The sequence below is a fragment of the Ornithodoros turicata genome, chromosome 10 (genome assembly GCF_037126465.1).
Source record: "Ornithodoros turicata isolate Travis chromosome 10, ASM3712646v1, whole genome shotgun sequence".
NCBI lineage: Eukaryota > Metazoa > Arthropoda > Arachnida > Ixodida > Argasidae > Ornithodoros > Ornithodoros turicata.
In genome coordinates, this window is record NC_088210.1 from 14,328,290 (window position 1) to 14,342,766 (window position 14,477).

The window sequence follows — 14,477 nt, forward strand, 5'->3', positions numbered from 1 at the left end:
ACTTTCAACGCAGGTTCACATCGGCGTCAAGAACCGTCTCTTACGTTTATCTGGGATAACGTCGCAAACCCCTTAAACTGAAGTCCGTGAGTCATAAGAGTTGCATGCGCACTTGTCTGGAAGTCTACTGTACTATGATTCAGTATGAAAACCACTAACAATGAAGTGACAGCACCTGAGGTGTTGGCAACTTTATCCTGGGCACAAACTTTGAGTAGGTGCTTGAAGTGTTCGACGAGTAGAAACTAGAACGGAGATATGGCCATGTTAAGGGAGAGGAAGATCATTCTATTAAAGGAGCAGGTGTCGAAAGTAGGTAAAGATAGATGTCTTTACCTCGACACCAATACAGAAGCAGCGGGAGTCATTCGTGGCATTGTTCATGATTAGGGCCTGACTTTTTAGGGTTAAACGCGTATCCGCCCGATATTTACCCCCCGAATGAAATCTGTAAAATTCGGGTTTAACCCGAATCTACCCGAAAACTTCCGGGTCGCGTGGCACACTCGTAAGCGTGCATTAAAATAAAGTTTGATAACATTGCTAAACATTAGTTCCATGTTAAGACAAATTTTTATTAAACAAACAAACAAAAAAAATCACCCGAATACACCCGAATTCCTGACGACAGAATATGCCGTAACGGGATTTAACCTGAATACACCCGAATTTTCAATTGAAAAATATCACCCGATATTTACCCCCCGAATTTGGCCAAAAATAAAACCCGAAAAAGTCAGGCCCTATTCATGATTTATGAGTAAAAGAAACCCAATTTAGGTTTGCCCTCTCAATTTGTGGAAGCCCGACGATGCAGAGAGGCCTCCGATTGGACTCCTCAAAAGATCTCCTGCATTGATTGGACAACAAGTTTGAGGCGACCAAGGGGAGCCCCACTACATGGTCAACTTTCTTGAGAAGGGGAGGGAGAAAAAAAAAAGCGTAAATTGCGCTTTGATTCCATCATAAATCACGAATGACACAACGGATGACCCCCTTTCCTTTTGTGCGGGTGTCAAGGTAACAGTATCTTTCATCTGTAAGAAATGTTTTTAATTTTTGCATTTCAGTGCCCCTTTAATGTGCTTCGCATTCTTGTTTGTAAGCATGGATTCACTTACTGTACCTCAAGTTGATCCAGTGGGGCATATTGTAGTCGTCTTTCAAATTGCCTCCCAAGATGTGTCTCGAGTGGAACTAGGTAACGTGAGAATGAGGGGGAAAGAAGTTCAGATTCGCGACACAGAACAAAGTTTGCGTGGAACTGGTAGTTACCTTGAACAGGGGAACAGCATGCAGAGGCTGCTCTCCCAGGCAGACAAGGTCGCTACCAATCCCTGAAGAAGCGAGCATTTGTGGCAAGAAAGTTAGGTCATGTTGCAACATGACTAATGCATGCCATATTTGTATGCAAAGTAATTATGAAGTTTCATAGCAGACCTGAATTCACCTGAATTCGCATGAATTTAGAGTGCATGTTTCTTTACCCAATTTTTACCTCCCGAATTGAGGAAAAAATATTTCCCGAAAACTTCATGCTCTACTCATGAGACGACGTGAATCACGACACGAAAACAGAAAAGGAAAACAGGAAGACACGAAAACTTCAGGCCCTATACAAGGAGCTGCGACTGAGTCAACTGTTTGTCCCCTCTGAAATATGCATTAAAAAAAAAAAAAAGAGTTTTATGAGGTACACGGTGTTCATCCTTCAGGTTTTTTTCACTCATGTGGTAGAATCAGCATCTATTGTTAGTTTTCTGCACTTTCAGGAGCATAACATACACAGTCAGAATCGTGGAAATATGGTAGTCATACCATTATCAATGATTCGTTGCTTCGTGATGTTGGTCAGATCCCTGTCCACTTCGAAGACACCGACACCCGGTGTTATTACGATGCTCAGCTGCCCGGTACGATCGAAGCTCCGGTCCATGAAGTGCTTCTCAAACACTTGCAAGATCAGAAAGACACGACGTAAGAATTACAAAACAAAAACAAAAAAGACGGTGGTGGGTACCTACCATTTAGTGACATGTTGAGCACCTCAAGAAAGTTTCCTTGTGAAGAGTTGGAAATTACTGCATTTGGAATGCGCACATCCGAACGCTTGTGGTGATCCAGGACTATGTGCTCGTACTGGTTGAATAAGGTTTTCAGTAGACGAATGGTTTGGGTCCAATCGTCAATGCGCTCATTTTGAACTGCAACCCTGCATGGTAGAGGCTTTTGTGAGATTTGGGCACCTAATATTTCGAAGTGAGAACCGTGTATACAAAGTGGCCCACCAACCATGACAGAAATTCACAGTAAATATTGCAGGCAACGAAGAAACATGCGGTCAAAGGATTTTTTTTTTTCCTGCCGGGAACATTTGCCGCCATATTGGTATGATTTTTATTTTATTTCCATTGATGGAAATTTATTTTCTTGAATAGAACTCCAAAGTTTCCCAAGTCAACCCAACATATATATTTTTTTTATGCGTGTCTGGCAATATAGCACATGTAACGCAACAACAATTACTCAAATAAACTGGTTGAAAATCTGCAGAAATGAGCCCTTGGCTCCGCCTCCTTTGTGTCGGCTCTAGTTTGAGCGGCACATGGTTCATCGTAAATGTCTCGCAGCAAATACGGGAGTTCGTACAACAATCAGGTTTCTGATAGAATGCGGCTGAATATCTGAAACGTAAATGCAGGGTGTGTTCACCTGTAAAAGTCCTCGTAGAAACGCCCTTTGTGGTCTACTTGTATGCACTCGGTCATGTGCTTTGGAAATTGATCTTTGCTCTTGACTTCGTAAAATATCCTCGAAAACAGGACTATGGTGATGTCATGGTTGCATTTCATGTCCTGCAATATGGTTTTCGTTAGAACGAGCAAAAGTCAGACAGCCGCAAGTGAACGCCATTTTCTCGTATGACACGTTACTGGAAGGTAGAGCCGCTTGTCGTGAAGTGCAAACAGTTACCAGCTGTGTGCGTCAGACCAAAAGGAAGCGGAGGAGCACAAGATTGGGAAAGTGAAAAAGAGAGAGAGGGAAATAAGGGTGAAAGACAAGCACCTCAGAAGAGAAAGCGCTCACTCAGCAGCAGATATTTTTCCCCCAACTGCCTTCCAAGCAACACAAAAAATTTGTGGAAATTTCTCCGTGAAAGGAGTTCTGCGGTAACAAATCGGCAATACGATGCCAGTATTATGTTTCGAATGGCAACTGGCATGAGTAACAAATAGCAAACCGTGCCGGTTAAATATCAACCTGGTGGCAAACCTACCCTCGGAGCAGCTAGTTACTGCAGTTCGTCTGAGACTCACAACTTTCTGAAGGTCTCCATCTAAAAGTTCAGCTCATCAACATCACCCCCTCTTTCATGTACTCTTTCTTCCCTCTCACCAAACCAAATGACGATATTCTTAGACCAGCTCGTCGAAGTATCATGCAAGGGAAGTGGAACCTTGCCTATCAACTAACTGCCTACCACTAAGCCAATGTGAATGATAATGAATCTAGGTCAGACTGTCCTAGATACACCTAGTGTGGCATTCTGTGCTGTAGCATCGAGCTGCTTCTGTTACGAGCTTGCAAGTACCAATTAACAGTTTGTTTGTTTGTTGTGTTAAGCTTTCCTGGTGAGATCTGTTTGTTTCAAAATGGCCACCCGTTTTGTTGGTACGCAACTCTGTACTTGGGAACAATCACTAGCCATGCCATAATTAAGTACACCCATTGAGCAAAAGGAGTTTGTTCATGATGTTCAAAACAAGAGTACGGATTATTATTATTATTACAGCCTTGTGTTTTAGGATTAAATGTGGTAATACTCATTTTTACCCCAATTTGTATCGTCGTCGCTTCTGACAAAACCTGGAAGCACATTGAAAACCGAATTCGCTAAAGCGCAGATCCAGTCGCCAGGAACGGAGAGTGCTAATCACTTTGCACTTGACACTGCCAAAACGTGAGAAGCACTCTGTTCTTCATTTCTCATCCCGAAATATGTGCCCTTTCACATGACACTGCCCAATTTTACGCCCCCCCCCCCCCCCCAAAAGTATGGCCTTGTGTAGGCTATACTAAGCTTTGAGTGGCATACAGACACGGATAGATGGAGAGAGGACAGCAGGAAGGAGTGGGGGACAGGTGGGGTTAGTGTGCATCCTGGGCCAACATCAAGGGGAACTGTGCCGACATTTGTCTGGAAGGTCTTCCGGAAAACCCATGGAAAACCTCAAACAGCAGTCTTCAGCATGACCTTGGCTACCCCCAATGAGCGGACGCTCTAACCCGCCCGGCAATGCCGCTGGTACGCCGTACTATGGTGTTATACAATGTAATTCAACAACATGTTGTCGTCTCAGCACTCTGTTACCTTCCACTTTGCAATGAGGTCGCACAGGAAACCGTTGACTGCTTTTTCGAAGTAGAGGTCCCCGTTGATGTCGAAGTCCCACATTTCAGAGCTCATCTGAATGAACAGGTAAATCATGCTGCTGGCAGAGCGGTACACGATCTTCGTATCGTCCGTGATGACGCCCGAGGCTACTTGCTCTCCGTGAGCCCACATTTCGTACACTTGTAACCTGCATCAAAGTTGTAAAACTCTTTTTTTTTTAGCGTCGTAGATGACGTGAAAGCTGCCACAGATATATCCAGTGATGGCCAGTAGTTAACTACATGTAGTTAAACTACTAGTTAAACTACCTGATTGTAGTTAAAAAGTAGTTATCAACTACTTGCAGAAATGTAGTGTGCAACTACTAGTTAAACTACTATTTCGAGTAGTTAACTACAGTAGTTAGGTTACTGCAGGCGCCAACTACTTCCGATTTTGCCGCAAGCTTTACAGCACAATTGTGCTTCCTTGAGCTACTTGTTTGATGAGAACGGAAGTGCAGAGCAATTGTGCCGTTCATGTGTACTAAATCTTCTCTTTTACCGCTGCTTGTGATTCATATTTAGGTGTTCAAGAACACTACAGAATGGGATTGGCGTTGATGGACAACGTTAAGTAGTTAGAGATGTAGTTAAAATACATTGCAGTAGTTATAGAAGTAGTTTTAACTACCTCCCCTGAAAAGTAGTTGAACTACTAGTTAAACTACTCCATCACGAAGTAGTTAGTAGTTATAGTTAAACTACTGTAGAAGTAGTTAGTGGCCATCACTGGATATATCACAGCATTTGTGAATTATGTAAGAAAAAGGAAAACAACAAACGAAACAAACTAAAGAGCACACCTATTAGATACCAACCCTGCCCATGTATATGTCACTCCACAACTTGCTGGGATACAACTTTGCAAACAGAGCTGTTTGTTTTATGGTTAACACGCAGTAAAGTTCCCCCCTTTTTAACTCCCTGATTCACATTCAGAACCGCTTCGTGATTTGATTTGCAGTGCAAAATCATCTGAATTTAGGCATTTGTTACCGCTGCTGAAATAAAATGAGATCTCTAACCCTTTCGCCTCTGAAAAAAAAAAAAAAGTAAAAGAAAATGAAACCTGTAACCACAAGAACCCACTTGTGAACGATACCCTCCCCCTGAACTCTGTATTATCATTACAGTAGCATTACATTCACAATCCTTGATGTTTGAGCAACTAGTAAATCCATGTACAACAGCAGCAGCCACCACCATTTTGCCTCTTACTGAGCAACTGCATAAGCAACACGCACTTCTCAACATATTTCATGCACGATTTGCACATAATGGCTTTCATAACAATTAACATGAATATCAGGCATTGCTTTGCGCATTATGATACAGGATGTTAATATGAAGTGGTAGCACCGACTGGAAATGATATACAAATTTCTTCAGGCAGCACCACAGCGTGCCATTAACGAACAAGCAGACATAAAGTTAAAATAAAGTAAAATACAGTAGAACCTCTTTATAGTAACTCCTCTTGTAGTAAAACTCTGCTTATAGTAAACGAGAACTGTGGTCCCGATAGAATCCCATACATTCAATGGCACACCTGATATAATAAAACTCCTGATCTAGTAAAATTTCATTATGGTCCCAGAGAGTTTACTACAAAGGGGTTCTACTGTAATTACAAGAGGGCTGAAAAAAATAGGTGCTGATGAAAGAATGCCATTCTGGTACGTACCTGCTAGCATGAATCTCAACGACTTTCTTCGGATACACGCAAGTATTAACCTGCAGAAAATATGGGTAGTTATGGCATTTAATGTAACCCCTACTTCACTCAAAAGTAGTGCAGTACTATGCATGCAGTTGCCCAACGCATCTAACGGAGGTGTTCTATTCAAACTCCTCCGATTAGACAACATGTAGACAGGCTACAACAGCAACTTGTAGCCAAGACATTTGACGTTTCTGACCTTCATGAATGGTTAAATGGAACTTACCATGGCCTGTTTCCAACGCCACATGTCGCTCCTTGCAAGATAGTGGTCCTTGAAGATGAGTTCCACTGAGTCCAAAGCAACTGCCTGAATGAGAGTGATTTAAGAATGAGATAAGGATGTTTAAATGTGAGGACCTCCAGGGGAGTTTTAGACATCAGTCTGCGTACCTTTGGGTCAACACGGTTGACAATGACGTCTGCGTAGGCCCGAAGTTGGAACATATTTGCCAGGCATTGTTCAACGCTAATTGTGTCTGCACGATAGGTAAGCATCGTTGTACAATGCAACGTAATCACTGTCTGCCCAATGTGACGCCCGGTACAAATCAGAGGTACCAGCATTTCGTTTCTCTCACTATAAAATCTCAATGGTACTATCCCTGTACAATACAAAGTAAAAAGCAACGCCAGTCCTATTAACTGTGATTACACTGAGGGAAAGTAAAACAGGTAGGGACACTTTATTACAATTAACATGAACAAGACTTTCATGCAGAGCCAGCACTTCATCAAGTGAATCTACTACCGCTGTGAAAACAACGCATATTTGCCACTCAAAATTTCAAGCTATCTTTTCAAAGATATTGCTTTAGTAGATACAGTCAAACTCCTTTACAACGAAACTCAGGGGACAGCAAAATAAATTTGCAGTAAAGGTATTTTCGTTAAAAAGGATGTCCATTATTGGACCTATAGGGCTCCAGCGGGACCGCAAAAAAAATTTGCTGTAGTGGTATTTTCTTTAAAAAGGTGTTCGCTATAAAGGAGTTTGACTGTAGTGCTTCTCACTTCCTGCTGCAAACCACATTAGCTCACCAATGATGCTATTGCGCACATACAGTATAATTAGAGTCTGAATGTTTCTGGAAATATATTTTTTTCTAAATTCAGAGGCAAAAATTGGGTAAATAAACATCAGCTCTAAATTCATGCAAATTCGGGTGGAAAAACTTCCAGTGTGCTAAATTCGGGGAGAAATCAGGCTCAGTTACTCAAATTAACTGTACTGGATTGGTGCAAACGGTGACGTAACTACATTTGATGCCAAACAAGTTAGCGTGCACTCCTACACACGTCTCAGTGTGGGCAACTTGCCGGGTTTCACCATAACGAGGCAGCCTTAAATTCAGGGAAGAATCTGGTTAAACCCTATAACTTCAGGCTCTAAGTACGATGTGCGCAAAATGAGACTGGTGCCATTCCGCCCGACCACGCCCTCGCATTTTTCTCTAGTTGTGTATAACACCTATGATTACGGGTGTGCCCATGTATGGTTATATCTACGGATCAGTGGACGTAGAAGTGTGACTGCGCTGTGATCTTGCCAAGGGTCACACAAAGCAATTTTTCGTAAGTTCTTTTTTTTTTTCATCCCATAATGCTTCACCGGATTCTGCAATTTAACGCGGTACAATTTTCTTGTTTTCCTGGGAAAGTTGTATCACTGAGATTTCGCCGTAGAATTATCTTACACGTACCCTTTTGCTGAGAGTCGTCCCTTATGTTTGTCACCTGGACCAGCAGTCGGCTACGGAAACAGAAAGAGGATGCTCAAATACTTACACGAGAACAAGTACTCTGTATAAACGAACAATGTCGTTCACGCTCGAGGTCAAAGAATGTGAATAAGTCCCAAAGATTACAAAACAAACTTCAACCGTGTGACTCACCTGAATGCGTCGTCAGGAAGATATATCTCCACGACATCTCCATTTTTCAGTGCTGGGTAATCTTTCCCGTTTATGATGATGCTGTCATCTGAAAGGGAGGTAACAGTTGAGGACAAAATGGTACCTATAACATAGGAAAGAGGGCCTATACAACATGAGCTGAGCGCCTGATGGAACGATACAAAGACTGTTGGACTAACTAGGAGCAGGGCTGATCATTTGCAAGTGGCTCAACTTGTTTTGCCAGCAAAAAACACCTGCATGCTATGGCATCAATCTTGATGATCGGCTGCAATACACAAAAGTGTCCTTTTTTCCTATAAGCCTAACAAAAAGTCACTTGGCAGTGCCCAGTACTGGCCTTCTTGTTCACTACTTGTCACCGACTGTAGTGCTGGGGTTGGACAGTGCCTAGCAGTCTTCGCACAAGCAAACGCCGTTGTGGTAAGTCACTATAAGTGTGGGCCCTTGGAAGACCCTTAAAAATCAGTACCTAGGATCGGCTGTCGATTGTTGTCGGTTGTCGACAGATTGTTGAAAGCCTGTCAGCTGATTCTTTTTAGCCATTGTTCACTTATGTGAGGCTAAAGTATTTTGGAAAACTCGAAAGAACCGAAAAAAGAGCTGCGTGTCTATAACCCCCAACAAACAGGTAGTGGACGACTTGACCAGTACCGTGGTATCGTGGTACGCAGGGGTATCGTGGAGCGTTTCACCACAAGGGAAGGGGGAACTGTAGTTCAATGGGTTCGTAACTGATAAGATGGCATAAATGCAGGCTTGCTGACTGATGAAACAAGGAACACAACACAACATCGACGACTCAAGCAGATGACACAGATGTAGAAGCGAAGTGGGGCAGAGCCTGCTTGAAGACCAGTAAATGATAAAATGCAGGTCAACTGAAATTGAGGGGGGAAGGGTCAGGGCATCCGGACCCCCCCCTTAAATCCACCCCTTTACCTGTGTACCTTTCGCTCAACTCATGTTCAGCTGCAAAAATATAAAAATTCGATGGATTTTCTTCTTATGCGTTGGGCCGCATACGAAGAAAACCTCACAGGGCAAGCCGTCAAAGTCTCATTTAGGTTTTAGTAATTTACCACTCATGCTTAACTTAGTGCAACACATTACTTGTCGAAACAGGGCATCCAAGCGAATGCCTTACGAAGTGAGAATTCAAAGTAAAGTATTTTACCCCGCAAATATGAATTCTTATCTTCTACTACAACTACAGTCAGTTCACTACATTACGGTAAAGTGTCCTGTGCGTCTCCCAGGAGATGACAACAGACCTGCTTACCACAGAACGTCTTGGGATGATGCATTAATTTCATCAGCTTCATTTTTATTATTCTGCTTATTTACAACATGGCATGAAATAAAGTTTTCTACGCACACATATCGTTAATGCGGGCGGTTTACTTTCGGAAAGCATCATGCCAACGACCGGAAGTTTGGCCCCAAAGTTTTTCTCTCTCGTGTGACTTCCGTCTTTTTTGAAGAAGGGTTTCAAGGCAAATCGTTAATCGTGCATTTCTTGCTAATTCAACGCTATTTATTGTCACTTTTTAACTCTAAACAAATTCTAAAATACTTTGGACTCCTCTTCTTTTAGTTTTTCGGTTTTTCCTCCTCTCGTGTGAGGGAACTTATCGTAAAAGAAAAGTAAACAAAAAACAGAAGGCTCGCGTAGTTTGCGCATGTGGATTTAAATTTCTGCGATATCGTGTTTCTGAAGTGGTTCAGAAAGGTATCTGTGTGTTTGATGGCAATACTCGTGCTTATTCAGCTTTCAAGGGATGCAGCTGCCTAGTTAATTTGGGTGTTGCATTAATAAATCGCGCCGAAACGGACGGTAAACACAGTGACCACTTGCAGTACTATCTCGCGCCTTACTGGGCAAAATGTGCGTATGCGGTCTTCCCCGTTGGTTTTGGTGTACTTCGTTTACTTATTCTGAGTGTATTTGCCCACATTGTCACAGCATACGCTAAGCATACGTTGCATACTAGTGCCCAGTACCGGCAATCAACCAATCAATGTTCATCCGTGAGCTCTGCTTCTCAGGATGGCTTCGCATAAACGACTTCAGTTTGATGACGCTGAGCTGCCTGCCACAGAGGGCTCAAAGAAGTTTAAGAACTCGTTGGACAGTGATGAAGAGGATGATGAAGAGAATGAAAACAAATACAATCTCTTGAATGCTGAAGAAGTTGAAGGCAAGTGAAAAACATGTCACAGCTTTGCAGTACCCCCTTACTTTAGTGTACATCTCCAATGTTCTACTCTTTGTGTATTACGAGCGTATTTGTCTGTTGAATTGCGCAGGTCAAGAGGACAAAACTATTGAGTACGATGGCAACATTAAAATCACTCCCTTCAACATGGATGACGAATTGGAGGAGGGACATTTTGACAAAGAAGGAATGTTCATCTTTAACAAGGACACGGAGCAAATCAGGGATAACTGGCTCGACAATATTGACTGGGTCAAGGTAGTAAATTTTGCGCACTGTATAATTCAACGCCAGGCTGTATAAAGCCCTATCTCGTACTTTCTTCGTGTTTAGGTGCAACACGGAAAAGAAAAGGTAGAGGAAGATGCAGAGAACTCAAATGACTCTGAAGCGAAAGAAGACGTCTTCGCCGTCTACAAGCAGATGCTTGAAATTATGAGTCCTGGAGAAACTGTTCTCCGATGTATCAAGAGGCTCGGCGGGGGAAAAAGGGACTCCACCATCAACCGGTGGAAGAAGAAGAAAGATGAAGAGCCAAAAAGTAACATTTCTGAAATTACTTAAACATAACTTCAAGTTTGCATTGCACATTTTCTTCCAAAGTGCACTGCACGCATGTGGTCCCTGCAGATCTCGGAAATTGATACAGCGGAGTGCCTCTAAATGGCACCTGAAGGGACAACAAAAAAGTTTGTTCCATTTATCGGGAGTTTTATTTACTGAGGAAACATGGTGTAGGATACTAAATGCTGTCATGTGCAGAAATGCACAAGCTGTACACAACCCATGTGCACATTGCTGTAGCATATGTTAGTTTACAAAAAGGGGGAAATATTGACAAAAACTGCTGCCTTTTTTTTTTGCAATCTTTGTTATAGAACACTTAACTCCCGAGGTGGGAACAATCTTGGCTTGCAGAGTCCAGTGTGCTCCGTTCTTAGTCACATTTACCCGGAGATGCCAGAATTTTGATCCTGATTAACCAATAACATTTTTACGCTTGCATCAATACAGAACCGAACAAGTCTGTGGCTACTGTTCCGTCCCTGCAGCGGATCTATTCAAGCGACTTCCATTTACCGAGATTCCACTGTGTCTGTTTTCATGCAAACAAAATCGGTTAAAGGCACTGCACCTTTCTAATATACGTGTCTTCTGGAGTTCACTCCAGTGAGACTTGCTTTTACCCATCGATATATGTAATCGTCACTGGGGATAAAACCTAAAAAAATCTGAAAACGAAATGAAATTGAAATGAAAATGCACTTGGCAAGCGCCAATTCATATACGTTCAATATCGTATTCTGCTTCGAAACACTCTCCAATAGAAGTTTTTTCTTTTCTTGGCTTTTTTAACTCTTTTTAAAGAAAAGGTTTGAAGATCCGAGATTCGTAAGATTCGTGGATTCGCAGAACCTTCCTTCGATTCGGATTCGCAAAATTCTGGATTTGTCGCACCTCTAATATTATTGAATATGGTTGCTGGAGCAATTTTTTTTTTTTTCTGTGAATGTGATCATCATAATAGCTACGTCATTAGGACCATACTTCTTACATCACATGTGCAAAATGTGCAAAGTTGTATGATTTTGTGTAACACATCTTGCGAATGGCGCAGGCAACAATGGAGTCGATGATGACGGGGACAAGAACAAGGAGCTGTTGTTGAAAATGACAGAACTGGCTGACAGAATCATTGCTACCGGGGACATGGATATTTACCAGCAGACCTTCGAGCGGCTGAAGTACCTGACCGAGTCAAAAGAGCGGAAAGGGGAAGCTGCCGACGCGGAAGGATGCTTTGACATGTTTGCAGACGACGTGGATGAGACCAAAGTGGTTGAGGAAACTAAGAAAAAGGATGAAGATACAAAAGGTAACTCATCTCCTTAGCTCCTTTATTGCGGTCTTCCATACAGCAATATCCGTAGCTTGCCTCGGCTAAGTGTTGTTGATGAACGAAGCAGAATGAGGCGAGCTAGCTGGTGTATACATGAAAAGGCATAATTCAAAAAACAGGTTCAACCAACACCACCTAGGCAGAGGGCCAGCGCAACTCCGTGTAACGTCATCTTGCTCGGATGGGCGTCGGCCAATTACACGAAAACGAAACGACCAGTTACACGGTCGACGGCAAAGCAGTCGACATGCGCTTCATTGGAGAGAAATCACACGAGTAGGCTCATGTATTGCGAGGGCAAGGGGATATTGGAGAGGCCTTCTCTTTTAGGTGATGTTGGTTCAAGTCCCCCTCCAGATCGTACCTTTGGTACTGCATTTGGGAGAGGGAAACAAGGGGGGAAATCCTTCTCCCCCATGTAAAGTACCCCCCACCTGAAATATTTTTCTGGCTACCACGCTGAGCCACTAAATTGGCTTTGCCTCAGAGTGGCGACATTGAGTTCCACAGGGGAGCAGGGAAGCCATTTTGTTTCCACTCCACGCTGGCGCCATCCAGAGTTGAGGAGCAGAGACCGCTAACATAACAATAACAATGCTCGCTGTGGTGTTCGTGGATTAGGTAAGCGTGTGTGATTTTCTTGCGGCATTATCTATGTACTGCCCTTGAGGGCTCCCTGAGGAGGGCAAAGTGAGCTCAAAGTTGTCATGGTATCTAGCTTGATTAGCTGCTTGCAAGAGAAGGAACATCTCGACGCGCACTCAATAGATGGCATCGCGAGCGCCGTCAGGTGAAGCTAGTGCAGCGTGGACACAAAATGGCCTCTTCTTGCCTTTCCTCCTTGCTTGTGGAATTCAGTGTCGCTACTCTGAAGCGAAGCTTATTTAGTAACTCTATCTGTTTCCTCCTTCTACTCTGACTCTTCAGGAAGAATTTTTTTGAAAAGGTGCCGCATTGTGTTGACACCCTAACGACAGAAAATGCAGCATGGCAATACTGCATTGTATCGTCGAGGAAGAACTCACCATAGACGGTTGTCACTTTCAGGAAATGAGGAAGTCCTGTGGGAATTCAAGTGGGAAAACACGGACGACGCCCCGATCTACGGCAAACACACCTCTTCGGAGATGCTTCAGTGGGTGAGGGACGGTTACTTTGAAAGTGGCGTCTGGGTGCGGAAAGCTCACGAGACAGATGCTCCGTTTTACAGTTCAAGGCGCATCGACTTTGACCTCTATGTCTGACCTCGTTCCTGTGTGTGGAGAATGTGTGTGTGTGCGTGTAAAATGCTGTGAAAACTGCGATGAATTCTTGCTGCACCTTCAAGCTCACTCCCCGAGTTAATGCCGTACCCCCGTCACAAGGGCCGTCTTCAATCACCATTGAAACCAACGGTCATTGAACATGTACGTGGCGCCACCAAGTGTAACGTGTCATCTTCTCAAAGTGCATTAGATTCAATGCGCTGGCAAGTTGACACATTACACGCCTAGTGGCGCTACGCGCACGTTCAATGTAGGATATCTGAATACTAGCTCCCTCTGTGTTGGGCGAAGACAACTGTACCGTCTGCTACAAATTTCCAACATCTTCACACCCATGCACAGCTCGCAATGCACTCACAAAAGTGTAACTATTCGCTTATCTACACACTACATTTCAGAGTTCAGTAAATATATAGCAGAGATGGTTTGAGAAAGAGGGTGAAATCAGAACACAGCATTCATGCATGGTGAGTGTGGGCTTCAAAATGGCAGTGTTTGCTTGACTCCACCCTGCACAGAGGGAGCTACTATTCAGGCACCCTAGTTCAATGGCCATTGGTTTCAACGATCATTGAAGACTGCCCATGTGACAGTGGTATTAATGTGCTCTGTTAACGTTAATAGGTGCTGTGTTAGCATGCCTTTATCCTAAGGAGTGTGTGTGTGTGCTTCTGGTAATTACGTACAATCGATTCAGGGCTTGTGCCCTATTCGTTATCAGCTGTAAATATAATTTTAATTTCATTGTGTAAACCTGGTTGAGCCCCTCTCCCCACCTTTTTTTTGTTTCTTCCAATTTTAATACAACAGGTGTCATTTGTAGATACTGTAAGCATAGCGCCGGAGATTTGTTGTTGAGTGATACGCTGTGTGAGGTGTGCCATTCCCAGAATTCCCAGCATGAACTGTCCATTCAGTAGACCAATAAAATTCTGGTTGAATCATTGAATCATACCTAGTCTCCAGAAGGTGTCCCTTCCTGTCTAGTCACTTATAGGAAGTGCACAGGGAAGAACAGAG

The 14,477-nt window shown here is 43.2% G+C and overlaps 2 protein-coding genes across 4 annotated transcripts in view; one reads left to right on the forward strand and one right to left on the reverse strand.

Moving 5' to 3' along the window:
• LOC135370535 (GATOR complex protein Iml1-like) overlaps positions 1-9,501 on the reverse strand; it is a 33,520-nt gene extending 24,019 nt beyond the window's left edge. For both annotated transcript variants that reach the window (XR_010415368.1, XM_064604313.1), the window contains exons 1-13: positions 9,356-9,501; positions 8,053-8,140; positions 7,861-7,910; positions 6,551-6,636; positions 6,384-6,467; positions 6,122-6,171; positions 4,373-4,583; positions 2,713-2,855; positions 2,025-2,212; positions 1,819-1,953; positions 1,276-1,337; positions 1,127-1,197; positions 176-245 (exon numbers count right to left, since the gene is read on the reverse strand). Coding sequence is in view for 1 of the 2 variants with exons in the window: in XM_064604313.1 (XP_064460383.1) it covers positions 176-245; positions 1,127-1,197; positions 1,276-1,337; positions 1,819-1,953; positions 2,025-2,212; positions 2,713-2,855; positions 4,373-4,583; positions 6,122-6,171; positions 6,384-6,467; positions 6,551-6,636; positions 7,861-7,910; positions 8,053-8,140; positions 9,356-9,398 (1,281 nt within the window). In the remaining variant the exon portion in view is untranslated. The remainder of the gene's footprint in view (positions 1-175; positions 246-1,126; positions 1,198-1,275; positions 1,338-1,818; positions 1,954-2,024; positions 2,213-2,712; positions 2,856-4,372; positions 4,584-6,121; positions 6,172-6,383; positions 6,468-6,550; positions 6,637-7,860; positions 7,911-8,052; positions 8,141-9,355) is intronic.
• Positions 9,502-9,697: 196 nt separating this feature from the next.
• Positions 9,698-14,411, forward strand: LOC135370538 (CD2 antigen cytoplasmic tail-binding protein 2 homolog). Of its 2 annotated transcripts, none has more exons than XM_064604319.1 (6): positions 9,698-9,805; positions 10,123-10,274; positions 10,384-10,550; positions 10,626-10,833; positions 11,911-12,168; positions 13,240-14,411. In XM_064604319.1, the coding sequence occupies exons 2-6, from the start codon at positions 10,124-10,126 to the stop codon at positions 13,434-13,436; spliced, it is 981 nt and encodes a 326-aa protein (XP_064460389.1). In that variant the 5' UTR covers positions 9,698-9,805; position 10,123; the 3' UTR covers positions 13,437-14,411. The 2 variants fall into 2 exon arrangements, with proteins under 2 accessions (XP_064460389.1, XP_064460388.1); XM_064604318.1 differs by having other exon boundaries at positions 9,709-9,961.
• Positions 14,412-14,477: the final 66 nt, after the last annotated feature.